Genomic DNA, 27,636 nt, shown 5'->3' with positions numbered 1-27,636 from the left:
ACACAGAATTTCAGACCCACAATGCAATGCGGAATAGAAAGACCCATGCCTTCTCTCCCCCCCTGCAAGGCCACCGTGGCGGTTCCCGAGGAGCCCCTGCTTACCTAGCAGGCTGATGCCCAGTCTGGACAGCCCCTGCCGCAGGCCTTCGCCCAGGTTGTCCGGGAGCTGCCGCCGCCACTCCTCCTGCCTGTTGTAGTGCTCCTCGTCCAGGGACAGCCTGTCCATGTTGCGAGCCAGACTCATTGCCAGGTTTGTCAGCGATGTCAGAGTGCCTGTAAACCCAAGTGAACACGCGTCAGGGTCACCAAGTAACGTTTGAGTTCTCAACATGAAGGTGTTTCGTGAAAGACACAGGGCAGCATTACAGAAAGACGTGGCAGGTTCATGGTGACACCTGATATTGTCAGCAACGGAGCAGGGCGAAACGCTCATCTGATTCTAAACACTGCGCTGCTATTTTTAGACCGCAGTATTGCTTTTCCAAACACACTGTATACCACAGCCGCCCATATTACAGAGCTGCCTTGAAATTGCCGTACATCATTCACCACCCTCCTCGTTTGGCATTTCAATGCCATGCTTTCAGCGCATGTTCATCGGCGCATTTTGCGTTCGGTTAATATCTGATCAGAGTCCCACATCTCACATTATGGCTGCATGCGCCAGTGAAAGTATGGAAAGAAACAGGATTTAAAACACTTTCTGCAGGGTCCTGAAATCTAGCGTGCAAAGCAAAGTGCGCAGCCACCACTGGGCACAGCACTTTTGTACAGCAGAGTGAGTCATGGGAGTGCTCTCTGTGCTTCACCCCTGTACACCTGGGTAGAACAAAAGGGGTATGCTTTTCATAGGTGGAGCTGCTGATAGGTTCTAGACTGAAGAAATGGGGCACTTTCCCTCCAATGCTGTGTCACCCTCCCAATCACACAGGTCACTAGCTCCACTTACACATTGTCAGGTTGCTATATTATGTGACTGGTGCACGTTTCGAGTAATATGAGAAGTCCATTTTTCCAGGCCGCATACTGTGTGTCAAGAAATGCCATTAGGAGAGCAGTGTGAGGGCTTTAGTGTAGAAATGGTTCCAGAAGGGACCCCAATTAATTGTTGCTAAGGAAGAGAAGCGTACAGTGGCAAACATACTTTGTGAGAGAACCATGGCCCGATTTATGTTTAATGAAGGCATAGTATTGTTTAACACAGTGGGTCAGTTTCATGGTGAAAGAGCATGCAGGGTGATATAACAAATCCCCATACAAATACCCTCCCCAACAGGTGAGCTCTACAACTAAACTTTCTGACCTTCTTGCAATCCCACTTCATCAGGTCATTATATTCCTTGTCTACATAGATCAGCTACCTTAAAATGTGGGCGAATCACACTTAGCAGAAGCTTGAGGAACTTAATATTACTGACTCAAGGTCATCCTGTCTCCTCTCCCCTCCCACCGCTTACCTTATGTTCCTCCATGTATTTAGCTACACACGCCCACCTCTTGGAGCCGACATGTAGGCCAGCTGGCTTGGCAACACCAGCGCCCTCCTAAATACAGGGAGTGTTTCTCACAAACCAATCTTGTGATGGCCTCCACACTGCAAGGGCCTGGCTTTAGCACCTCTCAGGTCCATCACGGCCACACACCAGCAACATCTAGTTTCTCTAGTTTTATCTAGTCCAATTCGTTGTCTGGTCTAGATAAGGCCATCACACCTTTGCTCTAAACTGAGCTGTGAATGCCTGAAATGTTCTCTCACATTTGCAGATAACTCATCACAGTTAAGAAACGTGCATCCCACCTACCACAGGCATGTTGCCTCGCCCTAATTCCGAATGTTCCTTTCTGCATGTGTTCGTCTATTGGCTTATGTCCCTTTCCTATTCCACCCTCGCCCTTGGTCTCAACTCTCCACAGACTGGGCGTCTGATGATGCCATAGCGGGGTCACAATGTGTCACCTTACAGACAAGGTCCAGTGCTGTAAGGTCATTACAGTGCTGAATGGACGCAGTATACACACTGGATAATAGAAGACATCCCTCAGAGCACTATCTCAAACACAACGTTTCCAGCTTCCCAGAAACTCTTGCACATAGGGAAATGGGGGCAAGCGGTGTTACCAGCAAGCTCTTCCCTGTAGCTGCCATTTCATGGTGTTTGCTGCACAAGGCCTCGTCTATTGAAAGAGAGAGAGAGAGAGAGAGAAGGGGGGATGAACGATAGTGGCAATGGGAACAGTCTGCAGGGGCAGTTGGGAATTGGCAAGGAAGGCTCAGCCTTAACCGCAGAACCCTCTCTGGCTAACACTTCCTTCCAGCTGCGTCAGGCATCCTGCCTTCTCTGCCTGGAGAAATGGAACATTGTACAGAAGGGTTTGTGGAACACCTTCTAGCAGCTGCTGGGATAACGGATTCTCGAGATGGTTGAAAACAAAGGTATTTGGAAGCATCATTATAATCTAAACTTCTTTTACACTCAAGTTTTTAGAGGCATGGAAAGGGGTTCTTCATGGTTAAGACATCTTCCCAGATATATTCTAGGATCGGAATGAATAGGGCTGCCTTATGGGGCCTGTCCATCACATAGAAAGGACAGCAGTCCTTATGTGAGGTGGCATTTCGACCAAATTTGTTAATAGCCTTATTCATTTGGGTACAAAAAGGACCTATGTCACCTGAGTGTGAACCTTTAGACATGGCCTTTCACAGGAAATCTTTCAATAGGAACCTACCCTCGCAATCCTGTTGATCATCCTGTGCACTAATGGATTCCTAGATCATCTAGGTCGGTTCCACCCATAGGTTCTGGGAACTGAAAGAGCTGAAAAGTCATCCTGCTTTGGAATTGACCCAAGGGACTTATCCTCCAATTCAAACTGAGGACGATTACCTGATGCTCTAATCAGGCGTAATGGAGCCAGAGAGACGCGGCTCCTGGTTTGCTTGTCACTTGCGGTTAAGTAAGGGTTGGCGGAGGTTGAGGCAGGGGCTGCGATAGGACTGTCAGCGGTGGTGGTTGTGCCTGCTGTGGCGACAGAATTGCTGGCTGCCATTGCACAGCCATCGTTGAGGTTGCAAACCAACATTTACAGGGATGTCTGGATATTAATCAGCAGAAGCATATTTGAAGGAGGTGGTTGCACAGGGCACAGTGCACACAAAGGAAAGTCGTGCGGTGATGGAGGACCCAAAGGAGGAGATGAGTGTGCTGAAGGAGGAGGCGTGAAGTGTGCAGAGCAGTTAGCCAAAGACAGCGCCTTCAGCGACTGCTACGGGAGAGGTGTAGGATCAGAGGCTCTGGGCTCCGGGGAAGGCAGGTGGCAATCTTGGCAAGTGTGGGGCCTTGGTTTCCAAGGTCATGGAGGGTTATCAGGAGAGAAGGGTGGGCAAAAGTGTCGAAAGTGGCTTTTGGTTGTGAAGGGAGGTCATGGAGTGGTCAGCTAGGTGAGATCCACGTTGGTGGAGAGAGGAGGGTTTTGGAAGCCAATGTCTCTTATGACTGTATTGGGACGGTGAAGTGGTAGTTGGTTGGGACTGTGTAATGGTGAATGAAAAAAGCGCTGAGTAAAAGGTTATGTTTTATAAATGACACTTACTCCATCATGCTGCTTCAGTGCTTAGGGATGTAAATGGAGAGTCAATTGTAAAAAAAAAAGAATGGCTGAGTAGCCATGGTTTCCGTTTTTTATGACATGTCCTGTGACTTGAAATTGGCTTCAGAACTTTGGGCAGCACATCCTAGAAAGTGGAGGCTTGGACTAGAATGGACCTGCCACAAGTTTCAATTGTGAGTTTCGGATCAGCACAGACTCAGCATAGGATGTCTAAATGCAGCAATCGCCCTGCAGAGCATTCATGCATTGTCTCAACACATCTGCCTCAATTCCATAGCAACCTCTACTCTGCTCCAACTGGATGCACCGGCTGACCGGCCGGCCGCCAGTGGAGTCTAGTGAACGTTGGCGCGACATGGTCTTGGCAGTGAGTGCTCATGTATAGTGATTTCAGGTGCATTCTGTAGCCATCTAAATCCATGAAGATATAGGGGCTGCCCAAAATAGTGGGCACTGGCATAAGCAACACACATTAGCATGTGTGCCTCTACCGGCTGAGATGCAGGAATAGGACCACCCTTCTAACCAATCTTAAATGGACGAGGCAAACTGTGCTACTTGAAGCCCTACAGAGTAGCTGCTAACCTTTTTCACAACTGTTATGGGTATTTCCCTGACGCTGATTTGTGGCCCATTGAAAAGCAGCAGACACCCGCTAAAAGATGCAGGATATTCCTTTCTGCAAATTGATATAGAGAATACTCTGCAGATCCTCATCATAGTTAAACGATTCAAACCAAATGATCTCATGAGATGAGTTCACGGAAGCAGGTATTTACCAAGAAGCAACGGGGGCAGTGTAACCGCTGTCCACAGCAGGAACCCTCTTTAGAAAATGTAATTTGACATGGTATTTACAAAATAAACGCCTGCGATGTACATGGCCTCTTGGCGCGGATGACTGATGGTGGCCAGGAAATAGAAACAGAGTGTCTCCTGCCTGCTCCTCACCCCACCCATCAGGGCAGGGCACACAGAGGGACCACATATCTGATCTTGCAACCTGACCGCACACCCTGTTTTGTGGTATCAGTCCTGTTTGTAAGTTGAACTGTGAGGGGCAGAGGGCTGTTACTGGGTTTTGGCCATGAAACCTGCGATCGGACGTGTATGCGTTTTATTTTTTGTTCTCCATGGGAGTCAACTGAAGGGTTGCGTGTCAGTGTCCAGCTGGTTGTGAGGGAGGACTAGTGATGAGAGTAGGCGGTGTAAATAGACCTCCTGACAGAGTATTGGGTGAAGAAGCTATGTGAGTTGTCTTGAGTGGTGTGAGAGGCGGAGGCCAAAACAAGTATGCTAAGTGGTGGAGCAAGGTGGAAAAGAGCTGCGTTGGGTGTGTCTGTGCTGTGCCACAAATACACATGCGTGAGGGTGGTAAAAAAGTGTGTGAAGTCTAGGGCGTGAAAGGGCCCATTTTTTTGCCGAGTTTAAAGGTTGTGTGTGTGTGGGGCTGAGATGTCAGAAAAGTGCAGGAGGGGGCCATTTGTGCATTACTGCCCAGTGTGATGTGGCTGGAGGGATCATTATGTTTTGTCTCTGCGCTGCCTTTATAAGGGGGTTGGGGAGATGCCACAAAGTAGAGTTCACCTTCCGAGTTTATCAGTAGCAAACTATGGATCTGCAGGTCTCGGCCTGGGGGGTGGCTGTGCTTCAATCACCCAACCGGCGTGATTGGTGCAGTACCTGATACGTACGTACGTACGTGCGTGCGTGTTAGTTAATGAACACCTGGAAAGAGGTAACGGAAGCAATCAAGAATTAAAAAGGCATGTGAACCTTGTAAAAACACTGGTGTACTGGTGGGAGGAGTTCAGAAAACTGCATGGCTTAACTCGTGCAATTAAACATTTTAAGCCAAGCAACCAAATGTATCACATTGTCGGAGTAGCTGCAAACCACAATTATAATCAGCCCAGCGTGCAATATGAGGAGGCATAATCAGGCATGAAAAAGTTCTAGTTTGTCCAGTTCTGTAATTCTGCGAACTGTGCTTCCAACCAGATGAAAATTTAGCACCTAAAGACCTTTTTGTAGTCACGATAGACAGGTATCCAGTCTTTGCTTCGAATACAAAGCATTGAACGCCAAGATATCGAAAAAATGCATCGGAAAAAAAGCACCGAATGCATTTTTTTCAAGGTTAAAGGTATTATTTTAAGTATAATGGGTTTTAAGGTGTAAAAAAAAAACAGGGTTTGGGGGTCCCCATTAAAAAAAATGCATTCAATGCTTTTTTTGTTGCTTTTTTCGATGCTAAGGCATTCGATGCAATCAATAGAAGTCATGTAGTTCACGCTAATGTTGATACATTTGTCCCACGCAGTCCTGCTTGCTGATCAATGCTTTAATAGGTGCACAATATACTGACACTGCAGGCAAGGTTGCTAGCATAGCTGGACGGCCCAGTGACTATGGAGATCCGGCCACACGCACCGGTGCTCTTCTATGTAAGGAGCACTAGGGTGCAACTCACTTAGAAACAGAAATGGGCTTTTAATGGCATGACACATTCATCATCACAAGTGCGCATTGTGCAAGCCTGCTTCACAAATCACAAGTCCACCCTGGAGTCAATGTAAAAGGCCGCTATTGCGAATGCACACAGACATTGCGATATTAAGCGAGCAAATGATCAGAAGCACAATTAGCAGGAGCCCAGAAGTGGGCAAACTGGAACTACGTTACACCAAATGCTGCCAGTTTCGTCAGAGGTTCTGGTGGCAAGGATTGACAACAGGGGGAGTGGGGGGGAGAAGATGATACAAAAAGAAATACACTTGTCAGTCGTGTACATTTTAAAGTTCTAGAAACATTACACGACTGAATGTCATTCAAAATATTACCCGCTATGGACCACAAAGCCATCTGAACATACTTAAGCCTATAGCAGAAGTCCTGGGCCAGCAGGAGGGTTTCAAGATACATTCCTTGTTTCTTCTCTGAGCAGAGCTGCCTGGAAGCCCCCAGCTGCCTGGAAGCCGCCCTGAGTTCAGTCTCCCAACTTCTGATTTTCACTCAAATCTCCCTGAAAATGAAACAGTTCTAGGAGATCTCCGAGCAGAGAAGTGGCAGTGAACCAAGGCGCACCTTCTGGAAAGGGTGGTTATTCCATCACTAGTGGCGTGGCGTAAACCCCCCAGAGGAAGAAGACAACTCCCAATTTCAGAAGGGACAAATATGGCTAGAACAGAACAAGCGGTATTCTGGTTTACCCCCAGTAGTAACACCAGCAATCCCCATCACAAAAAATAGGATGTCTACATACAGTGCCAATTGCCACCGAAAGCAAGCACAGATTCGAGCCGCTCTCAGAAATTGCCTTACCAGTGAGTTGCCGTAGCAATGTGAGTTCTGTGCTGTCCCATTAAGTATGTAATCATGTGGAAAACAGGTTTTCTGAAAGGATCTGCATTAGCACTACAAATGTACATTTACATTGAATGGTAGCACTGTACTGCCAAAGATAATTATATACCATAGGCAGAATGTATGGCATTACAGAAAATGCTTAAAAATATATGTACCGCCTGTGGTATTTTTACCACCACCTGAGGTATTTGCAGAATGAGCCCCTCCTGTCTAAATGAACAACGTTTCTTCTAACGGTAGCCCTATTGACAAGAAGATTTTTTTTTTTTATCCCAGCTTGAGCAATGCCTTGCCGTTCTGGTAGTAGCACACGCGGAGGCTCGGCTAGAACTGGCGGCCCCAGGAGAAAATGAGCGCCCATTCGGGTTGTGCTCCTGCAGTTACACGGCACTAGATGTCGCTGCCTCTATATCCCAGGCAAGCCCGCGTGCACTGGCTTTCTCTGTCAAAATGTATCCACATGCTTGGAAAAGTTATGACAACTGCAGCTCCATTTTTGTAATAATAATAAATATGATGAGGCAATGTGGTATCGAGTTTCTGATGGTTAGCAGAACCCCTGAACATCTTTAATATTTCTGTATTTGTCACGTGGGCTCGCCTCACGAGCCAACCTTTTGTTCCTCTGGGGGGAGATTTAAAATCAGGCACGTTTGAAGCGTTCCCACACACCAGAGGTAAGAAGTGCTCTGCTCAACACACGCAGCAACCGGACACCACTCCACAGCAACCCGTGAAGCCAAGAACAGGGCCAGCAGCCCAGCATTCCACTTCCCACAATCCCTTTCTGACCCAAGCGGCCAATCACACCGCTCAGTTCCGTCCAAAGCAGCCGCTTCTAACACGTACCTTTGGAGATGTGCTTCACAAACGACGTCGTTCCTCTGGAGACGCCACTGACGAAGGCCCCCGGTCCCCGGGTGAGCCCCTCGTAGGGAAGCCGGAAAAAGTCCGCAATCCCGTTGCCGATACTTCTGACCAGACTGGCCGGGCTCCCCAAAATGTCCAAAGATCCGACGACCCAGCCTAAGGAGGGAGACAGAGAGAGGTCATGGTTACCGTTAAGCCAAGCTTTGGAGCCAGCTGCCAAAACAGGTCACACCGCCCTCCACCATTCATCATTCATTCTGGACCCTGAACCACTCAGCAGGGGGATAGATCATCCCGCTGAATGAACACATTGGCGATCTTTCATATTCTGTAAACCAACGCGTTCTCCTTGGCAAACGCGCAAAGAGCTTCCAGAACATTTCCTCTTATAATCCTCCTGTATTTACCATTTTCCGTACAAACCTGTGACCTAACACTGGGCCTAACACCCTCAATAAGGCCGGTTAGGAGTCCCTGATTCCCAGAGGTGGACAGTTGGCTTGAGTCACTTTCGACAACAGACCTAACAAAAAGGCCCAAAATAAAAAAGAAAGAAATAAGCAGAGTTTTCCCTAATAATTTCCTTGCAATGGGTTTTCTCCTTTCTGTTCTTTGGGAAATTATTTTCCTTGTATTTCTTTTTCTGACTGGCCACCCACCCCTGAACCCCAGCTTTCGCAACCACTCACAGGTGTCATATGTTAATGTTAAAGGTATTTGTATAGCGCACCGTCACCAACAGAGTTGGTCTCCAGGCGCTCAGGCGGATCTGTGAAAAGAAGGTGGACGGGGTTGGGTTAGTGGGTGAAGAGGGCATAGGAAAGTGAGAGGTGGTGTACTGTTGGCAGCTTCAGTTCGGTTTTCATTTTCGGTATGACCAGTTTCGGTCAAATGGTTACCCTCCTCTCATGGAGCCAATCCATGGTGCCCAGTCACTAGGCCTGCTGGCTCCCTCACCAGGGTTGGACTGGGGCATAACATTTTCTCGGGCACCAATAAAAAAATTGCCCACAGTTACAAATGGCAATTTATTCCTTTTGTGACAGACTGTTTGACTGGTACCCAAGGGGGAGTTTTCTGATAAAATGTGATGCAAATTGTGCATTTTAAAGAATATGTATTTCCTAACAATGGTCAAAACTACAAGTCGCATGGTGAAGTAACTCATTAAACTGGCCCACATTGGCCAGACAAGTGGCCCACTTTGACCCGAAAAACGGGACACACTAGCATTTTGCATTTTGGGTTCGGGCTTTATCCTATTGGTCAGTCCGAGCCTGCCCCTCACGAAAGGACTGGTGGCAACGCTGGCTTCAGAAGGGGTTGAAGGCACTTCATATGTGCCGACTTAGACAGAAGCCCAACAGATGCGTGTTAATGAGTTCAGAAATGCACATGAGTGGCTGGCCCATGTGGGCTGGAGGGGCGTTGCCCCACCAACAATGACACTCCCCCACCATGTCCATGAGTAACAAAAATATCCTGTCACTCACGGGCGTGGAGGGGGCTGCACTGAATTTGCAGCGGGGAGTGCTCCAATGAGCCATCCCTGCTGCACATACTCCGTGCAGGCAGCCCCAGGCCAGCACTAAAAGATAAAAATACCCAGCTGGAAAGGTTGCCTGGGGGCGTAAAGAAGGAAACCCCCTCAAGGCATCATTTTCTTCACACACCCAGCCCCCTTGTCCTGTCCCTCAATCAGACATGGGTGGGGTCAGACAATGGGACAAAGTATCGGATTTAAAATGCCAAGAGCCATAGCTCTCGAAGTGCCTAGAAGCGCCTGTTAGCCTTAACCATAACTGCTACTAGCAATTATGTTTGACTCCTAGTGCCAAACCAGTGAATTCGCAAACAGAGTTGATGATGTCACATAGGTATTGTTCTTTTCAAACTAGATCTATGTGACATCATCAACTCTGCAAATTCTTGTAGAGAGGTAGCAATAGGACTGTTCGGAATGCCCATAGGCTTTTTGTTTGTTGCGTTTGTTTGAAGTATTGTCCCTCTGTGATATCAAAATTAATGTTCTTCTGTATTTGCTCCTCCAGAGTGCTGCACTTGAGTGAATCCCCTTTTGCATCTGGATATCCTTGAGAGAATTGAACAAATCAAGGTAAGACATGAGTGGATGGTAATGTTTCTGTACAATGGGTCGAAATTGACATTTGGTGAGCAGGAGCTAAAAGTAGCTCCTGGCTGTTGGGCATCACCCGGTAGGCAGGGGCTGCCTCGGTTGAACTAGGAGATAGTGTACAGTGCACCACAAGTCTGTCTTGCACATGAGATGCAAACAATACTTTTCTGAACAGGATTTTTGTTGCATACCGCTTTGATTGTCCCTAATGTGTTCATTAAACCCGCTTATTCATATTACCAAACATACAGAGTTAACATCACATATGTATGTTTGCATGGTACCAGTTGGCCTAGGGAGTCAAAAGTAGCTCCTAGTAACTGATGGTTTCAAGCTAACCATGCTCTCCAAAGCTACGTACTTTATAGAAATAGAATATATCTGTGGTTAGGCAAAAAGTAACTTGTAGTCATTGGTGTGAAACTAACTGGGCTTCTCTATGCTTTAAACAGGACTCTGATAAATCTGTGCTGTAGGCTATTTTAATCCCTGGCTGCCAGTCAAAGAGGCCTGGAGAAAATGGATGTATCTAAAAAAAAAAAGAAAACCAATACAACAGTCTGAGACAATTCAAGCAGTTCACAAACAAGCTAACCACATTTACTAAGCACTTTGTACAAATCAAAATGCATGTCTGTGCTTTGATGACCTCTATAAGGATAGCTGTGTCTTCAGTGCCATCAAATCATAGGATTTATCATTTTAAATGTCATCCTACACAGGTACAAACCATCTGCTAGTGGTGGGGTACCCTGAATCCAGCTACACCGCAAGAGAGAGAAAGAGCGAGCACACTACATGCCAGTAGAAGTGCGGTTGTGTCAAAATGTGGATGGCTGCTTAAGATTTTATTTTATGTGTACAGTGCACATAAAATGTAGGTTCATTTTTTTATTCTCACCGGAATCGATAACCTAATACTTGGAGATGAATATTGTTTTAGCTTTACTGTCAAAGCCATTACTGGGATTGAAATCCGAAGAGAAGCACGATCAAAAGAAGTGGCTTACTGTTAGCAGATCTAAAAATGCCCTGTTCTACTTCCCCTGCTTACTGATTGGCGGAGAAGTGCCCTGGACAAAAACCGGAGTCACTGATTTGAAACACCTATATGACAAAATAAAAAAACATGATTTGTGTAAATCTCACTTGGACAACTCTCTGAGGCTTGCTATGTATGGATTTTTTACTAATGCCACACAGTTGCATGAAGGGTCTCGTTTGGGAATAAAACTGCACAATGAGGAAGAAGACAAAAAACAGTACATTCTACCCAAATTAATGAATTGTGCTCGTTTTTTCAGGGCCTTCAAATTGGCATTACGTGGCCACGATGAAAGTGAAGGTTCCTCGAACCCATGAGTATTTTGAGGACTTGTGGATTTTGTCAGCAGTATAGACAATTCAATTCAAACACATTTAAAATAAAAACGCAATCTTGTTTTTTCCAGAGCTCTGTAATAAACAGAAAGTTATAGCTCAAAGTTATGATGGTGCCAATGTGATGAGTGGAGCATCTGGTGGAGTCCAAAAAAAGATCAGGGGTGTGTTTCCAAATGCACACTTCATCCATTGCCATGCCCACCAGCTGAATTTAATCACGGAGCAGGCTGTATTCCAGGTATCCCTGGTGAGTCTCTTCTTTGGAGATCTGGCAGGCTTTCCAGCATTGTTTTCACGTTCCCCGAAAAGGATCGAAATTCTTCAGGAAACAGTGGCAAGAAGATTTCCAAGAGGGGCTCCAACTCAATGGAACTTTAACATTCGTACAATCAGTAATTTTTATGAGCGCAGAGAAGATCTAATAAAATGCTTTGAAACAATTTCAACAGGTTGGTTCGAGCTAAGCGCTGTAAGTGAAGCCAGTGGGTTTATCCGAACTCATGGGGACCGGAGGTTCCTCTACTTCCTCTTCTTATTGTATGATATAATACCACATGTTGACATTTTGTACAATCAACTACAAAAGAGAGATATTGATTCTGTATATATACAGAAGGTGACAGCAGATTTTGTCAGTAGCATCAGCAAAGTGCGGGAAATTCACAGATCACTTAATGCCAGACCTCCAAAGGAATCTTTCTTCGTTAACACACGACTTAAATTGGAGACCCTAAATCAAGCAGCAAAGGAGGTTTGTGATACAATCATTGTGAACATTTAGTGGCTCCCATGTAATTGCAGGGTGACCTTTCATAAACACGATCAATCTTTCCTAGTGGAAGCTCTGAATAAAACTATAGAAGCATACCCAATACTAAAAAAAGAAAAACTGCATACTGAATTATCCATTATGTATGGTAGGCCTGAATTCCAGCGTGCAAAGTGTGCTCTTTCTTTATATGGTTTATTCATAGACAATAATATAGAGGACATCTTCTCAGAGAAAGTTCATTTATTGAAAGGACTCATCACAACACCCATGACAACGGCAGAGCCAGAGCAGTGTTTCTTGACTCTCAAAGAGGATAAAAACTTTCCAGAGAGAAACAATGATGGAAGACTGACTCAATGCACTGGCAATGCCCTCCATGGAAAAGGAGCTATTCAAAGAGATCCCAGATTTCAATAAAAGAACAATTGATATATTTGCTACTATTAAAGATCGACGTGCAAAATGTCTGTTTAAGTGAATTGTCAGTACCTTGATGGTGCATTTGCTCTGCTGGATTGGTTTGAAGTGTTTGTTACTAAGTAGTACTCGAGAAACCACATTTTTCCACATGTATGTATATCTATATCTATATATATATATATATATATATATATATATATATATATATACCTGTGTGTTTACGATCACTACTCATTAAGAGCTCACCTGTTATCTGTTATCTCTGGTGTGCATACACATATGTGGGCACATTTGTATGCACATATCTGTAATACATGAAAATATTGCACAGTTTTGAATCTCTCACATGTTTAAAAAGAAGTGGATTATTTTGACTTTTGGTTTGCTTGTGTCTGCTATCCAGTTTTAGTTATCCTACATTTTTAAATGACACTTTGCAACAACTAAGACGTTCAATAAGTCGTTTTTTCTATTTATTTGCAGTTTGTACCCATGGTCAGATTTAGTGCATTGGTAATGTTAATTTGCAAACTGAACTTTATAAAAACTGAAAGGTGTATTACGCTATGATGAGTTTTTATGGTTCCACCTTTGAACATATATTCGGTATACTGAAACTTTGCAACAACTAGAAAGTTAAATAGGAAATTGTGTTGGTTTGTTGTTTGTATCCATGGTCAGGTTTTGCACTTTGATACTGGTAGCAAACTGAAACGGCACTTTTGAACATCTGAAGGTTTATTAAGCTCCATTGAGATTTTTGGTTGATGGTGTGCATCAATGTTTCCATTGATCTGTTTCCAAATGTTGAACAACTAAAATGTTTAATAAGACATTTAGTATTTTGATTTTTGTTTTCTATTTATCATCTAGTCTGTATATGGATATCCTTTTTCGCAAACATTTCATTTTGTACCTTTGAACAAGTAAACAAGTTTGATAAGAAATATTGTGTTTATTCAAAATTTTGGGCTGGATGCCACAAGTATCAATTTCCCAAATAGTAGCTAACAAATTAGTTAATGTTATTTGTGTATGGCATTAGGCTTGTGTTGCCGTTTTCACTGTTGGACTGCTGATGCAGAAAAAAAGCATACTTATTTCACAGGTAGGACAAGCATGTCAATGTGTTTTGTCTGGGGTTACCAACATGACAGTGTGTTACGTGGGGCAATATTGCTAGGAATGGTATTGCTGGAATTGCATGGCAAGACTCAACGACTCATGCCAATATGACAGCACTTTTTTTCAATGGCATGGCATTAACAACGTATTATTAACTTTACTAGGAAAGCTTAAACTAGTTTGACAATGTTAAAGTGCATGCTATTTCTTTTACAGCAAAGCTGATGTATTAAGTGGACACATCTTGGACTACTCTGGTGTATTTAAGCATCACCCAAGGCAATTGGCATATTACATACTCAATTAGCAACTCACTGGGTATTTGAGCAACACCTTAATACACGTTGCGTGGCATCCTGCCGAGTTCCAGCTATTTCTGATTGTATTTTTACCTACCAAACCCAGGAAGAGTCATGTGCATATGAAATCTTCCGTCACATTATTTAAGACAGGTGTAATTCCAAAGGGGGATTATATTGGTAGGACAATGTTTAAGGGATGGCATTGGCATACTTACCCAGCACTTGCCTTAATGATGGAAGCATATTTGCGCCCTTGTAGGAGGTGGGTACATACATGATTTACTGCTGCAAAATGGCCATGCTTACTGTTGCCAACCTGGCATCTCTAGTAGCAGAATATTGTGTGGGTTCTCCTCTGAGAATTGTTTGTATCGTCAGTCTTTTTCTTCAACTTTTCTTGAAAATTGTGCTGGTAAATGCACCATTTGCACTCCTAATTTAAAAAAATAATTAGCCAGACGAGATCCGCACCTGACCCCCCTTTGGTGCATCACTTGCCCATGGTGTTTGGAAAATACATTTAAGCCCCACCACTTTAAAAGTTCACCAGCTGCCACTGCAAATGGAATGAATGAAATGCACGGAGGCCAGATCTTCAAACCATGTTCTGTAACATAAAAGGAAGCATTGTTTATAAACAATGTTGCTTGCATCCTCCGATTTCAGACTTCTGAATCTTCCTAGAATCATCCGGCAGCTGGTGGGTGGCCGATCTTTTTCATATTTGGCCTGACAATTGTGGAACTCACTTGACTGGTCATCTCCGATTTCTTGATTATTATATTTTTCGGAATTAAATGTAGACGTGACTTTTCCCCACAACTGAAATAGATTGCCATGATGGGCTTTACCTTGCCTATAGTTCTCAGATGCCGAGGTTTTAATTTGCCTATAATGCTGTATGGTATATAAACAACAATCAAAAGTAAAGATAAACCTGTTTCATTAGCAATATGCAAAGAAGGGGGCTAAATCTGATGTGAATATGCTTTTGTTACAATCTTAAGGAAATAAGCAGTGAACATGGTGGCTACTCAGTTCGCGGTAGATTCCTAGTTGCAGTGAATTTAATTTGCAGATGCACATTATAAATGCACACTCACTCTTTGTTGATCACCCTTCTGTCAAAGAAATTCTGTGCCTCCATTAAGTAGTCAATTAGAACGTGTGCATTGGCGAAACACACGTACGGTCAGTGCTAAGTGGCACTACAAAATGAGCCGGGGCTCATCAAGGGGGCGTGACCTAATGGTGGGGGTCATCTGCTGGCTCATTAGACCACACCCCTTGACGAGCCCCGGCTCAATGGGCTACGGGCACCCCTGCCAAGCAGCCTTTTGTAGAGATCAGCACCCTCTCCCCATCGGGGAGAGGGTGCTGACCTCTGCATTTATATTCTATAGGCTTGCCTGGCAGGGGACAGTGCCTCACCTATTCAGCCTTAATGGTGGCGCTGCCCCTCGACAGCTGGGGAGGGGAAGTGTCACCATTAAGGCTGAAAGGGTGAGGCTGCTGGAAGCTGAGGCCGTTTTCATGAATACTGAAACTCCTGCGAATATGCGGGAGCTTCAGTATTTAGAAAAAAAGGCCTCTGCTTCCAGTGGTTTCATGTTTTCTCTGTAATGGTAGCACCTGCCCACGGGCAGCTCTTGCTTAAAGGGATGCCTTGCAGGTGCGGCACCACCATTATGGCTGAAAGGCATTTTTTTCTGAAGCCTGAAGCTCTCGCACACGAGCGAGTGTACCAACAGTACACAGAAGGAATTTACAACACGTTTTCACGATGCATGTGCTAACAATATAGCCAGCATGGCCACTGTAAAACACAACTCATGATGCCTGTGCACACAAGATACACCAGCTTTGCCACTGTAAAATACTTGTATATTATGCCTTTACCCTCAAGAGGTGGCAGCATTTCAATATTAATTATGTTTTCATGATGCCTGTGCCCACACCATGTGCCAGAATCGCAGCTGTAACACATTTTCAGGATACCTATGTCGAAAATATATGTAAGTATTGCCCTGTGAAGCATAATTTCATGTCTGTGCCAACATTTTATGTCAGCATTGTTCCTGTAAAGCATGTGTTCGTGCTTAAAGTACAAAAACAATAAGTGAGCTGTGATATAGGCACACACCTACACCACCTCACCCCACCCCCGCATTTGCTTTCCTTTCCTGCCTGCTGTCTGCCTCAGCCCAGCAGTTCTCCTGCACCGCCCCCAGGCCTCCAGCTTCGTTTGGATCTCGTTCGTGCCACTGCCAGGAGGATACTGGATGCCTTGAAAGCCTTCAGCTACAGACCCCTCTGGAATGCAGACATTGTGCATGTCTGGTGCTCCGAGAGCATGCCTCCAATGCTGTGGTCCGATGGGCCACAAGAAGTAAGCACAGGGGCACTCCGCACAACATGTAGCTACCCCACCAGCAAGCCCAGTGGGCAGTGCCTGGCTGGGGGAGCAGTACACCCCAGCCAAGCATGGTCACTGGGTATGCGCAGCAGTTCTGGTCCCTGCAGGTAACGAGGGCCCTTCTAAGCACTTCTCTCTGCCGGCTCGCTTCCCCATAATGTGTGGATGGATGGGAGGGCACCATCCATCTATTCATTATGCATGGGACACCCCTGCATTCTTAGAACCGGAGCACCAGCACACTTACAAATGAAATCTACCTGTTTTAGGAGGTCTGCATTCGGCATGCAGGCGATCTATATTTGGCTTGGCCTTGTGGGTGAAGATTTTACACTAGGCAGAGAGAGAGCAGGGATAGGTTTTTTAATGCAGGTACAACGTATTCCCTTGTGTGGGTGCCAGCTACCAGCTTCCTTTTAAAGGGGACTACAGCACCCTGGAATGTATAGCTGAATAATCCCCCACCCCTCCCCATGCTCCCCCAACTACGAGAAACCTATTTTGTAGCTTTAAAAAATGAAGTTGCCTTTATGGTAACTCTGCTACATTTAGGCCATAGGGTGTTTGTCCTATTGTCATTATGCCTGTATTTTTCCACATTCTACACCAGTATGCAGCCATTATACATCCTCATGCAGCCGTTTACGCACCTTAGTTGGCTCTCCTAAGCTAGGCAATTTATTGAACTGGACAAGGAGGTAGAGGCTGGTAGATGGATCGCTGTAATAAGACGGCGCCTAGATCTAGGAGAACTAAAGTCGCCATGAATATAACTTTCCAAATTGGTGAGAAGGAAGAAAGCATCAGGTAGCAAGGCAACAGACAAGTTGCTCTTCATAGTTGCCCTTGGACTCGTAGCTCCCCTTTCTCCAGATTTACGGGAGTTGCTTCACACAAGGAAAGACAAAGATTGAAGCATTTTTCTGTGCCATCGTATGCACATTGAAACACAGAAATGAAGCCCGCCTGGCACATACCCTGGTCTCTTCCTTTGCGCCCACCAGCTGCCACCACCAGTCATTTCTTCCCTGTCAATGATGCAAATAATCTTTTTAAGACATAACAGCTGTGGGGGTTGATGGGCAGATGTTAGGCAAAGTTTGTATGCAGTACTCTTTGGGTGCGCTAGACACAACTCTGACTACAGGTATAGGCAACCCAACCTTGGGTATAAGCTTGTACTACACAGTTTTGGTAGCGTGTTGAGCAGCCAGGCTCATCCCAAGAGGGGTCAATGTGAGCTGTAGCGGAGTTACACAGAGATTCACAGTGACAAGTATTCAAATAAACTCTTACACACAAGGTTTTTTTAATAAACAATTATTAATGTATTTATCAGTCAGTAAGAATTAACCTTCTTCAGAAGGGAGCAATATAAAAAGTAACACACAAATGAACGTCAATACTGTACATTCTTAGTTTCCAAATCAGCAAAGACCCTTTTGGGATGGCCCACAGACACAACCTACACCCTCAGGTGACTTCAATAGCTAGGGTGCTGCGGACATTCATATCTTACTGTTTGCATTTAGAATACTCTTAGGAGTTGGTAAAAGGAAAAGATTATTAGAACAAGGGACTACAAATATGCTTATGCAGGCAAATACCTTTGGATCCCCCAAGAAGTGTCATTCAATACAATAGGCTAAGCCAAAGTCAATGGGCAAAAGTCTTATATCGAATGTAGCACTTCTGGTAGGTAAGTAGAAATGTATTTGCACAATGTCTTAGAAGTCTTTGAAGAAATGAAGGATCAAATGTAGGGCCAGAAGCTGATTAGACTTATGAATAGTAGAAGATGCAAGCAACTCTACAGTAAGAGGCAAGTTCTCTCAGACATTTTACAGTACCTTAATATCGAAGAAAGAATGCAGCAGATGACTTCTGTTCCTGAGCAGCTCTGCAGATCTCACTGTTCCTGGGCCTCAGTTGTGGGGACAAGAGGGAGGACTTCTGGAGACTCCTGCACTGCAATGGGACGGTCACCGCTCGCAACCAGCAATCTTCAAATCAGTGGCTGTTCAGCGTTTCAGCTCCATGTGCCTACCGCAAATAGCTCTGTTGAGGGGGCTCAGGCTCGGCCAGTCCTGCTTCCTGGGAGTCCGGAGGATCTTCCTGGAGCTCTAGGCCAGCTTAAAAGCAACACACACAAACTGGTGTTCCTCTCCCTGGCTATACGGTTTCCAGCAGAAACTCTGTGGAAATTCAACCAGCTCCGAGATGGATGTCCAGGTGGCTTACTTTGGAGTTGATTGGTCCCACCAGCTCGAGGGGTGAAGTTGTCCTTGCAGGGGCTTCTCTGTCGATACAAATTTGGAGTTTCACACAGCAGCAGGGCTTCACCGGGCAAACTAACGGTCCAGGAGTTGCAGCAGCGACCCTCTTCAAGTTCTTCTTTGGTTCCTTCGTCCAGTGGTCGACTCTGCCTTCCAAGCCAAAAGCATCACCTTTTATTCAGTTCTCTCCCATTCATTCCAGCCTAACTGTCAGTCACACAGCAGGGTGGCTGTATTTGCTGGACAGTCAGCTAACCAATCACCACAGTGCATTTGGGTCTACTAGGAGACTAAGCACAGGGAGTTTCGGGCACCTTCCTCACTTCCTGCCTACCCCAGACACCCTGGAACCAGAGGCGGGCTTCACTCGTGAATCCCGCCAAAGGCAAAGCGAACAATGGGACCAAACCTGGTTTGGCAAGCAGAGTAAATCTCAAGAAGGACCTTTCCACAAAGAACTGGTGAAAAAGAAGACCAGGGCCATTTTGACAAACATGGCACCCTTGGGTGCTTTACTGCAGCTGCCACCGCAGCCCGCGGTAAATGCACACCACAGTAGTTACAACAAAACCACTGCCACCAGCGCCATTCAGTGAGAAAAGGGTAACATAAGAATGTTACCTGAGAAGCTAGGGGATACTAGGTAACCCCTCCAGCACCCTATTGTAAGATAGTGTGTGCTGGGTCTAGAAAGTTACAAATGTAAGTAAAGTCAATTTCACTTTACTGCTCTTGGAAACTGTAGTTTATCCAAGAGAAGGTATTTAAACCTTTGGGAAAACTGAAAGACTTTCCTGTGACACTGCACTGAAGGTGCTGTGTGACACAATGTAAAAGATGATGCCTATGGAGTTTGTCAGACTCCACAACCAAAAGAAACACAGAGTTCAAAATAACATTAAAATACATGAGAGGGTGGGAAAAAAGGGCATCACTCTCTCCAAGTTAAAAAAATCAAGTCCCCAAAATCCAGCAAAGTTGCTGGGGGTTTCTAAGGTGGAGAGAATTAGTAAATTTCTGAGAATTCTCAATAATAGTAGTTTACCCAGAGGAATAGGGACTAGGAATAAGAGAAAGAACCTCATTAGTACGAGTAACTTGTGTTTACCCCTTCATCCCCGGTCCCTCTTCTTCCAGATTCGTTAAGGGTGTCTAAGAAACTTAAGAACAGAGTAGGCAACCTTTTAACATGCTGAACCATTCAAAAGGTTGTTCATTATAGCCTCAGCAAATTGTGCAACATTTTGTAAGCTCACAATCAGTGATACGTTATATTAATAGGCATTTGTATACAACACATCTGCCGCTGATGTGGCCTATTACAGCTGTTAGCTTTCATAGTTTTTACAGAACTGCCACCATACAAGAGTCTCCTGTAGGGTTTCAGCAACATTATAAAACCAGAGCTGTGGGGCTATCACAAAACCAGGTTGAGCGTGTGGGGGTCGGGTGGCCCCTTTGGTCTGTGGTTGTGTTTGTCATATAACAGGAGTCCAGAGGCTTTGCTATGGGTCGGGGGGCTAAGGGGGCTATAGCCCGGGTCTTTTGGTTGTAGCCCCGGATAGAAGCTCAGGTGCTAGAACCAAAATGCTAGCTAGCCCCCAGTCCCAACATTAGCTTAGCCCCTGATCTTTTCCAGACCTAGCAACACCCCTGGAGGAGTCTGAGTTTTGGGGCCAATGGGGTAGGATTCCTGGAGAAACGAGCAGGGATTCTGGCCGCTGCCTGATCGCCTGAGAAACACAGTTCTTTCACAGACGGGCGTTGCGTTGATGGGCCACTGCGCACGGCACCAGAGCAACTTAGAGTGAGATTTGAGAGGGCTCTCAGCCTGCCAACGAACACACTACGGCACGCTGCCAGGAGCTATTTCTCGGAACCTTAAAGTTCCTGTCTCACAGAACCCTTAGTACTTCACTGAGGGGAATGACTGGAGTTGGCAGTTAGCCCACTGCCCGCACGCGCCATTCCTCATCCTTGTTGCACAATAGAGATATAATGAGTGAGAGATATAGAGATACTGAGTGAGAAAGAAAGGGATTGAGAGAGCGATTGAGATTGACTATGGGAAAGTGAGAACTGTTTGCAGAGTCCAGGGCTAAGTGTGTGGGAAGGTCATGTAGTGACTTGTTCGGCATGCTCTACACCTTGCGATGTCATTGCATGTTTTGTTAGGTCTAGCTGTATGTACTTTCTTGGTAGTTTGCAACCCTTACTAACCTGCCCACCATTCAACTTTCTATGTTATAATACGTACAGCAATTAGCCCCTCACACGATGCAGGTGGACACCTCGCCTGTAAATACTAACACTGCAGAACCCCCACCTCGCCCACCAGCTTTTGTCACACAGCCCTCCATCAACTCTTGACCAGCCCTTGCTCTCAGGACAGAGCTGATCATAGTAAACCGACCAGGACACCTAAACGCTGGGTCCCCTTCTGGCTATAGTGCCCTCACCACAATTCACCTAGGAACAAAGCAATACACAACAGGCTGTTTCTTCCAGGCTTCAGGATTCACATCTTGACTCTCTGTTCCCAAAGTCCCCTTAAAGTTCTTAGCACCAAGAGGCTACCAAAACTGCAGAAGCTCCTCCACACAAGACCATTTTATATTACATCACAGAATGTGTAGGGAATGGCCACCTGGCTGCCGTCTAGATGACTTTCAGAGACACGTGGATCTGGGATGCCACACATGCTGTTTTGGCCCAATAGGCTGGTGCATTCGCGCCCTAGGAAGGCCCAAGGCTACTCACTTAGTAGGCCCCCAGTGCAGACACCACCACCCAGAGAATAACAGAATCCTCTGCTGCTCCTTTTGTGTATAAGCTTCCGTATGACTGAAACTAAATCCTTAGCACAAAAACACTTTCTAAGCGCTAGATAAAACGTAAGCGCCTTCTGCATATCCAGTGTGTAAAAAACAAACTATCCTCATTCCAGAAGAACACAAACACCATTAAAGAAAAGGAAACCTGGTCCTGAGCAATACGTTTTCCTAGTGGAACACTAACATGGTATGCTAGGAAAACGCTAAGAAGAACGTGTGTTTTCAATGAAGCTTAATGTCTGATGTGGTCATGGGTTCAAACGTCTTGTGCCAGCACACAAAGCCAAACATTCAAATCCTAGTTCAAAGAAAGGTCTCAAAATGTCTCAACTTGATTTTTTAAGGAAAAACTTCCCATACCGAGTTCATTGAAGCACGGGTGGCCGAAAGACAGGACTTGCCGGATTCCACCTGAAAAATCAGATCTGGCCAGCTGATACACCAATGGGGAAGCAAGATGTAACCTACAAGGTTGCAGATCAACATTTTCTTCAAGTGCACAGGGGCACAAATACAACCTGGTTTTTGTATTGACATCCCATGGAACTTTTTTTGCTGCCCAAAAAATCTCCATGTTACATTTCAAAAGGGACAGATGAAGAGCTCCAGGTCCTCGGGAACCAGGCAGCCAAATTGACCATTCAGGAAGGGTGATGAAACAGACTTACAATCTCGCAAGAAAGAAGATCCCTTCAGTCCTGCTTATTGATTGGCTGGACCCGACACACCGGACTATGAGTTTGTACAGCACTTTGGGTATTAGGAAAGGGAGGGATGCATACTAGAAGAGATTGTCCATTGTAGCAGGTAAGCACTGCTGAGAGAAACAGGCTTCTAGTACATCATTGAGGCACACATCCAACACTGAGAATTGTCTTGGAAATAAAGGGATACACTGATGGGCAACCTCATATGACTGAAACCAGGCAGCTTGGTGGGCCCGCTGTCATGTGGAGCACTAATGCCAGATGTGTCACAACCAGAAAAAATAGATGGGAGAGATGTAATTCCCCAAGAAATTCTCAAAACAGCACACGTATGACCTCACCACCCTTCTGACAACATAAGACATGCCAGCAGTGTCGTCTACCAGAACACACTTGCCCTCGTTCTAGAAGCCAAAAGGCATGTGAGGCCAAGAAATGGAGGAACATGTTGATGCCACCCTGACTGCCCTCTGAGGAACCCAAGTTGTGGATCTGATAGAGATCGGAAACAAGCAGCTACACCTGGCAAGTTCTGAGTGTTGAATTTGGGACTAGCCTGATGCAAGAATCCATGAGGTCTAGAAGACCAAGATTACTGTCTGTGAGTTAAATGGTGGAATGCTTTAAGAAAAGCAACCAGGTTATCTCCTGGGGAGAGTGGATTGACTGGGCCTACGTTGTATCCAAAACTGCCCCTGTTTGGGTTAAAGAGGCCAAAATAACGTGTGAGAACATGTGGGGACAGGGACGTGGGAGACTCGACCTTTTCACATGCCGATGGCTCTTACACAATGGGTGTATACACACGCCTTCACGTATACTCGTAATTTTAACACAGCCATCCTAAGACTGCACGGGTCTGTGGGTGTTGCCAACATATAGTGGGTCTATGCATGTCCCTATACACATTACAAATCTCTTGGAATTCATACTCCAATGCCTACGTACATACCTCCAACAACCTCCAACTGGCCAATCAGCATGCCCACAGCACATCATATTTCATGTCCCACCACATGCCTGCAGTACTTGGTATCTCCACACGCAAATACTTTTGCTTATGCCTGTAACCAAATGCCCACAAACACAGCTATACCAATTTAAAATGGTATTCCAGCAGTACTGCATGACTGAATTACCTATTTCCCATGCATGCTTGTGCAGCTAACGTAATTGTTACAACGTTAACAACTATTGAGACCTTTGTTCGGATACTTCTAACATGTTGGTACTATACACGCTCCTACACCTGTAACATGAACATTCTTACTAGATAATTTGTAAAAAGGTCTTTTGCTCCAACATGTCGACCCATTCTTTGGGGACTGGAAAGTGGTCATCTGCCATATACTCTTGTTGGACCCATCCGTGGCTTTCCATATCACAAGGACCTGTTGTGCCATCCCAATGATCAGACCTGAATGAATGGCCATGGCTTGCATGAACTCTTTTCTCTCAAAATGGGCTCATTGGGTGAAGAAAGAGTAGTCTCTGCGCCAGAGGCGTAGCCAGGATTGTCTAACAAGTGGGGCCTGAAGCTAATGTAGTTGGACACATCGGAGTGACATTAACATCTGTAAATGCCAATACAGAGGTGCTGAGTGGGCATTTACAAATTTTAGGTGGTCCTTGCTCGCTCAGGCCTTACCCTGTCTACGCCTTTGCTCAGTGCTCGGTTATGGATTCCGCAAGGGCTTGCCACATCTCCGCTATTAGGCAATGAGTAGGTCTGTCTCTTTGTCTGTCTCTACCGCTGGTCCCCTTTATCCTTGACAGAAAACATCCACAACCCAAACCAGTTGACAAATTAACTGTTTCATTGAACCCCTTTTGGATCCTGAAAGGTTCAGATTCCACCTTGCAAGCAGTTGCGCCAAAAAAAGTCACAAATAAAAGGTACAAAAACAATCATCGACACAAATGGCTTGCTACGGATAGACAAAAAGACAAGCATTCAGTACCCACCTGCTCTGAAAAGGGCCCCAGCTGCATAGTGCATGGCAAGCACGTGGATGAGCTGCCTGGCGGTGGTGAAGACGGGCCCCCGCTCAAACATGGAGAAGGAGAGCGGGGTGTGGTCGGAAGCAATGTACAGCTTCAGTGAGGCATGAATGCTGACCAGCAGGTTCACGGGGTGCACCGTTAGCTTCCGCAGCTTGACCGGGCTGACTAAGGCTAGCGCATGCTGCCTGACCGGCTCTGGAAGCATTTGGGTGCCGTTGACAACCGGGGCTGGCACGGAGTGGCGGATTCCTTTGCTGTCTGGGAGGTAGGTGTCAAACAAAGTTTTAATGTAGTAAACAAAGGTGTCCTCCACGTACAGCCTGGCTGGTTTCAGTTCAAAGGTGAGTTCCGTGACATCAAAGAGGAAGTTACGGTCTTTTGAGAGGGTGATACAAAGTTTCACAAAGCAGCTGTCCTTGTATTCTTCCAGCTCCTTGGTGGATATTGCAAATCTGTTGGCTTTGGACCACATTACGCTTTCTTTTTTTTCCTCTTGGCACACGAGGACGGCAAAGTGGAAGTTGGATTTGTTGTACAGCTGATTGTCTAGTTGCAAGTCTTTGCAGTACACCTCCAGGCTGTAGAACTGGGGCAGGCCATCCGCGCCCTCGGCCTGGAACTCTCGCGAGGGGTGCTTGAGGGAGCTGCCCACCGGGGCCATGTGGAGGAAAATGCTGTCCAGTGTCAGCCGTAGAAGTTCGGAGGACATTTTGTGGTTCGTGACATCGTCATAGACTGCCAGGCTCAGCTGGCCGATGAACACTTTGAACTGGAGGCTCAGCTCCTCGGCCCTGTGGGAAAGGGAACGACAAAGAGTGAGTGACATCTGAAGCAGGCCTCACTCATTTGAAAGAGCAGGCCCTTTCCTTATCGGTTAGGTGGTGCACCACCCGGGCGCACCGCTCAGACCACGTAAAACACAACCAAGGTTGGACATGCCTCGTTTCCGCTTCTGTCTACAGGGCCACAACAGACAAGGAGCTCATTTCTGGATGAGGCTGCACAATTGGTGGTTACAATAAAGGACACACTAATCGCCTAGGATGTCTCAGCTGTGGCACATGTTCGCTTAATTATCAACAAGATTAAGCTTTGCTGTTATAGATCATTAGTTCCAAATTGCAGAAGCAGAAACGTACCCCTCGCCCTTAAAAAACCTGCGGTTCCCACCACCAACCCGATGGTGGGCTCTGATACGCCTGGCTGCCCTCGGCCACAATTACCTAACAAATGGGTTCTTAAGTACTGGCGATGAGTGATTCCCTTTCGGGCGATTAATATTTAATTATAGGCAGAGCAGAGGGATGGGGGGAGTCCTTTGCCTTCCCACCGACAGGCTGCCTGGGACCTTGGGTATGTGGAGCGCGGCTAGAGCGCAGACTACCACCGCGCCACAATGAAGGCCGCATGAACAGTTAACATGAATTAAAAATAAAAAAAAAAAAACACACTTGTGGAATAGCTCACATCCAAAAGGTAACTTGAGCTTGTGAAGGTTTTTGTAAGGGGGCAGTGCAAAGCTGTTTATTGTTAGAGGCTTTCCGTGTTTACTCTAGTTCGACATGACCTCAGAAGTCAGATTGTCATGTTCTGCAATGGTATACACAGGGGAGTATGTGGGATAAACACATGACACGCAGCGCGAAATGTCAAGCCATTAAGGCCGATCTGCACCTCGGGGGCCCAATAACTTCTTTTTGCCTTTCCCGTTCCTAGCGGGGCAGAGATGTTGAGCATGTGTGTGGCAACGCACCTGTTCAGGCCGGTGAGGACCGGTCCAGCTCTTCCTTCAGGTGCCAAAGTTATGACCACCATGCCGCAGTGATGGTCAATGTTCACATACACATAGCCGTAACCAATCAGGAACACGATCTGGAACAATAAAAGCAAAGTCCATTCAAATAGTAGAAAGCTTGCGATGGAAGGATGTACCAACAAAAATGACAAGGTATTGGTGAAGTTGGCATACAAGGAGACTGCGAGAATTGTACAGACATATGAATAGAGACAGGAGTGGTAGGAGCTGTTAAACAGCCATTTGATTTAATCATTTTTATTTTTATTAACGATAATTTTATGGTACGAACTAAGCCACAAGGGAAGCTGATGAATATTAAAACCTTGTTGTGAAAGAGCATGTTCTTCAAAAAATGAACTGTTGAATTAAAATTATAATTGTGCTTTTATAACAAGCTTAATACTAGAGACCAGTTTCTAAGCGCGAGACTGGGATTCAAACCTGTGTTATACGTTGTCTTGCTTACAAGACAAAAGCGTTGCCCCTGAGCTATGGTCCCGGCCCTGTGTATGTATGTCTGTCTGTCTTTCCTGTCGTGATCCTAGAAGGAGAAACAGGAAGTAGAAGGGAGGCAATCTTCGTCTGCCACCTCTTCTTAGCCAAGTCCTGCTGCCTGGCAAAACAGGTAACACAGAAAACGACAGCTAGAGACTCTAGCCTAGAGTGAAAGAAGCCTGACAACTTCATCTAGCACTTGGTGTCTCTACAGTAGAGTGCAGTCATCTCAGAAAACCTCAGCCTCCAAAACGCAACTACAGGAGAACCCTGAACTACGCTCTCAACACTGCGGCTTCCTTACTCATAAGAGAAGCAGACAATTGAGTAAATCACTGATGCAGAACCAGGGAATTAGTAAGTTAGGAAGATCAGATCATTGGAAACACACAGAAATATAGCTGCAACGGTGCACATCTGCGGATCTTACCCAACCCATCCCTTACCTCTATCCCCTCTCTAAATCATCCTCTTACTGCATCTCCCTGTTTTACTGTAGTCCTCTACATCCCAGCTAGTTTTGCACCATTTAAAAAAAAAAACAGAGCTGATCATTGTGCTGGATATTCGGATCTACATGAAATTTTCAAGGCGGAATAACCTGCGAAGGAAATGTTTGCATGGGAAAGGTACGCACTACAAATTGTTCGAACATTTCCCATGCTAAACATCCATTTCAAAACCCTACAAACTTACACCCCAACCCACACCCCCAAAATACCCCCACTCACACCCTACTTACCTTTTAAGACATGTTGTGTCCCTGCAGCGCCAGTTCCCTTTCACTTCCGTGATCGGGAACCTGCGCCGCAGGGTGCTTTTCTTTTTTTTGTGTTTGTTTTGTTCGGGCAGCTGCAGGGGTTTCCCCTGCAGCCCCCGCTCACTATACTGTACAGTGTAGTGAGCGAGGTGTTGCGGGGGACACCCCCGCAGTTCTTTTGTTTTTATTTTGTTCTCGGGTGTGCTGCAGGGGTGTCCCCCGCATCCCCCGCTCGCTATACTGTATACTATAGTGAGCGGGGTGTTGCTGGGGATATGCCCGCAGCCCCCGTTTTTATTTCTGGGGTTTTTGTCCTGGAGGGGGGCGTGTCCCCAGCAACCCCCCACGCTCACT

General features: G+C 45.8%; 1 protein-coding gene across 7 annotated transcripts in view; it reads right to left on the bottom strand.

Moving 5' to 3' along the window:
- The window catches only part of VPS13B (vacuolar protein sorting 13 homolog B), a 3,421,660-nt gene that overhangs the window by 94,444 nt on the left and 3,299,580 nt on the right, over window positions 1-27,636 (bottom strand). For all 7 annotated transcript variants that reach the window (XM_069621427.1, XM_069621422.1, XM_069621424.1 and 4 more), the window contains 4 exons: window positions 25,983-26,101; window positions 24,191-25,020; window positions 7,833-8,009; window positions 105-275 (listed from right to left, as the gene is read on the bottom strand). In XM_069621427.1, coding sequence (XP_069477528.1) covers window positions 105-275; window positions 7,833-8,009; window positions 24,191-25,020; window positions 25,983-26,101 — 1,297 coding nt within the window. The remainder of the gene's footprint in view (window positions 1-104; window positions 276-7,832; window positions 8,010-24,190; window positions 25,021-25,982; window positions 26,102-27,636) is intronic.

Source organism: Ambystoma mexicanum, chromosome 5q, assembly GCF_040938575.1.
Source record: "Ambystoma mexicanum isolate Mex_15411 chromosome 5q, UKY_AmexF1_1, whole genome shotgun sequence".
Classification (NCBI taxonomy): Eukaryota; Metazoa; Chordata; class Amphibia; order Caudata; family Ambystomatidae; genus Ambystoma; species Ambystoma mexicanum.
The sequence above is the reverse complement of the archived record's forward strand: the minus strand, read 5'-3'. Positions and strand labels throughout refer to the sequence as shown.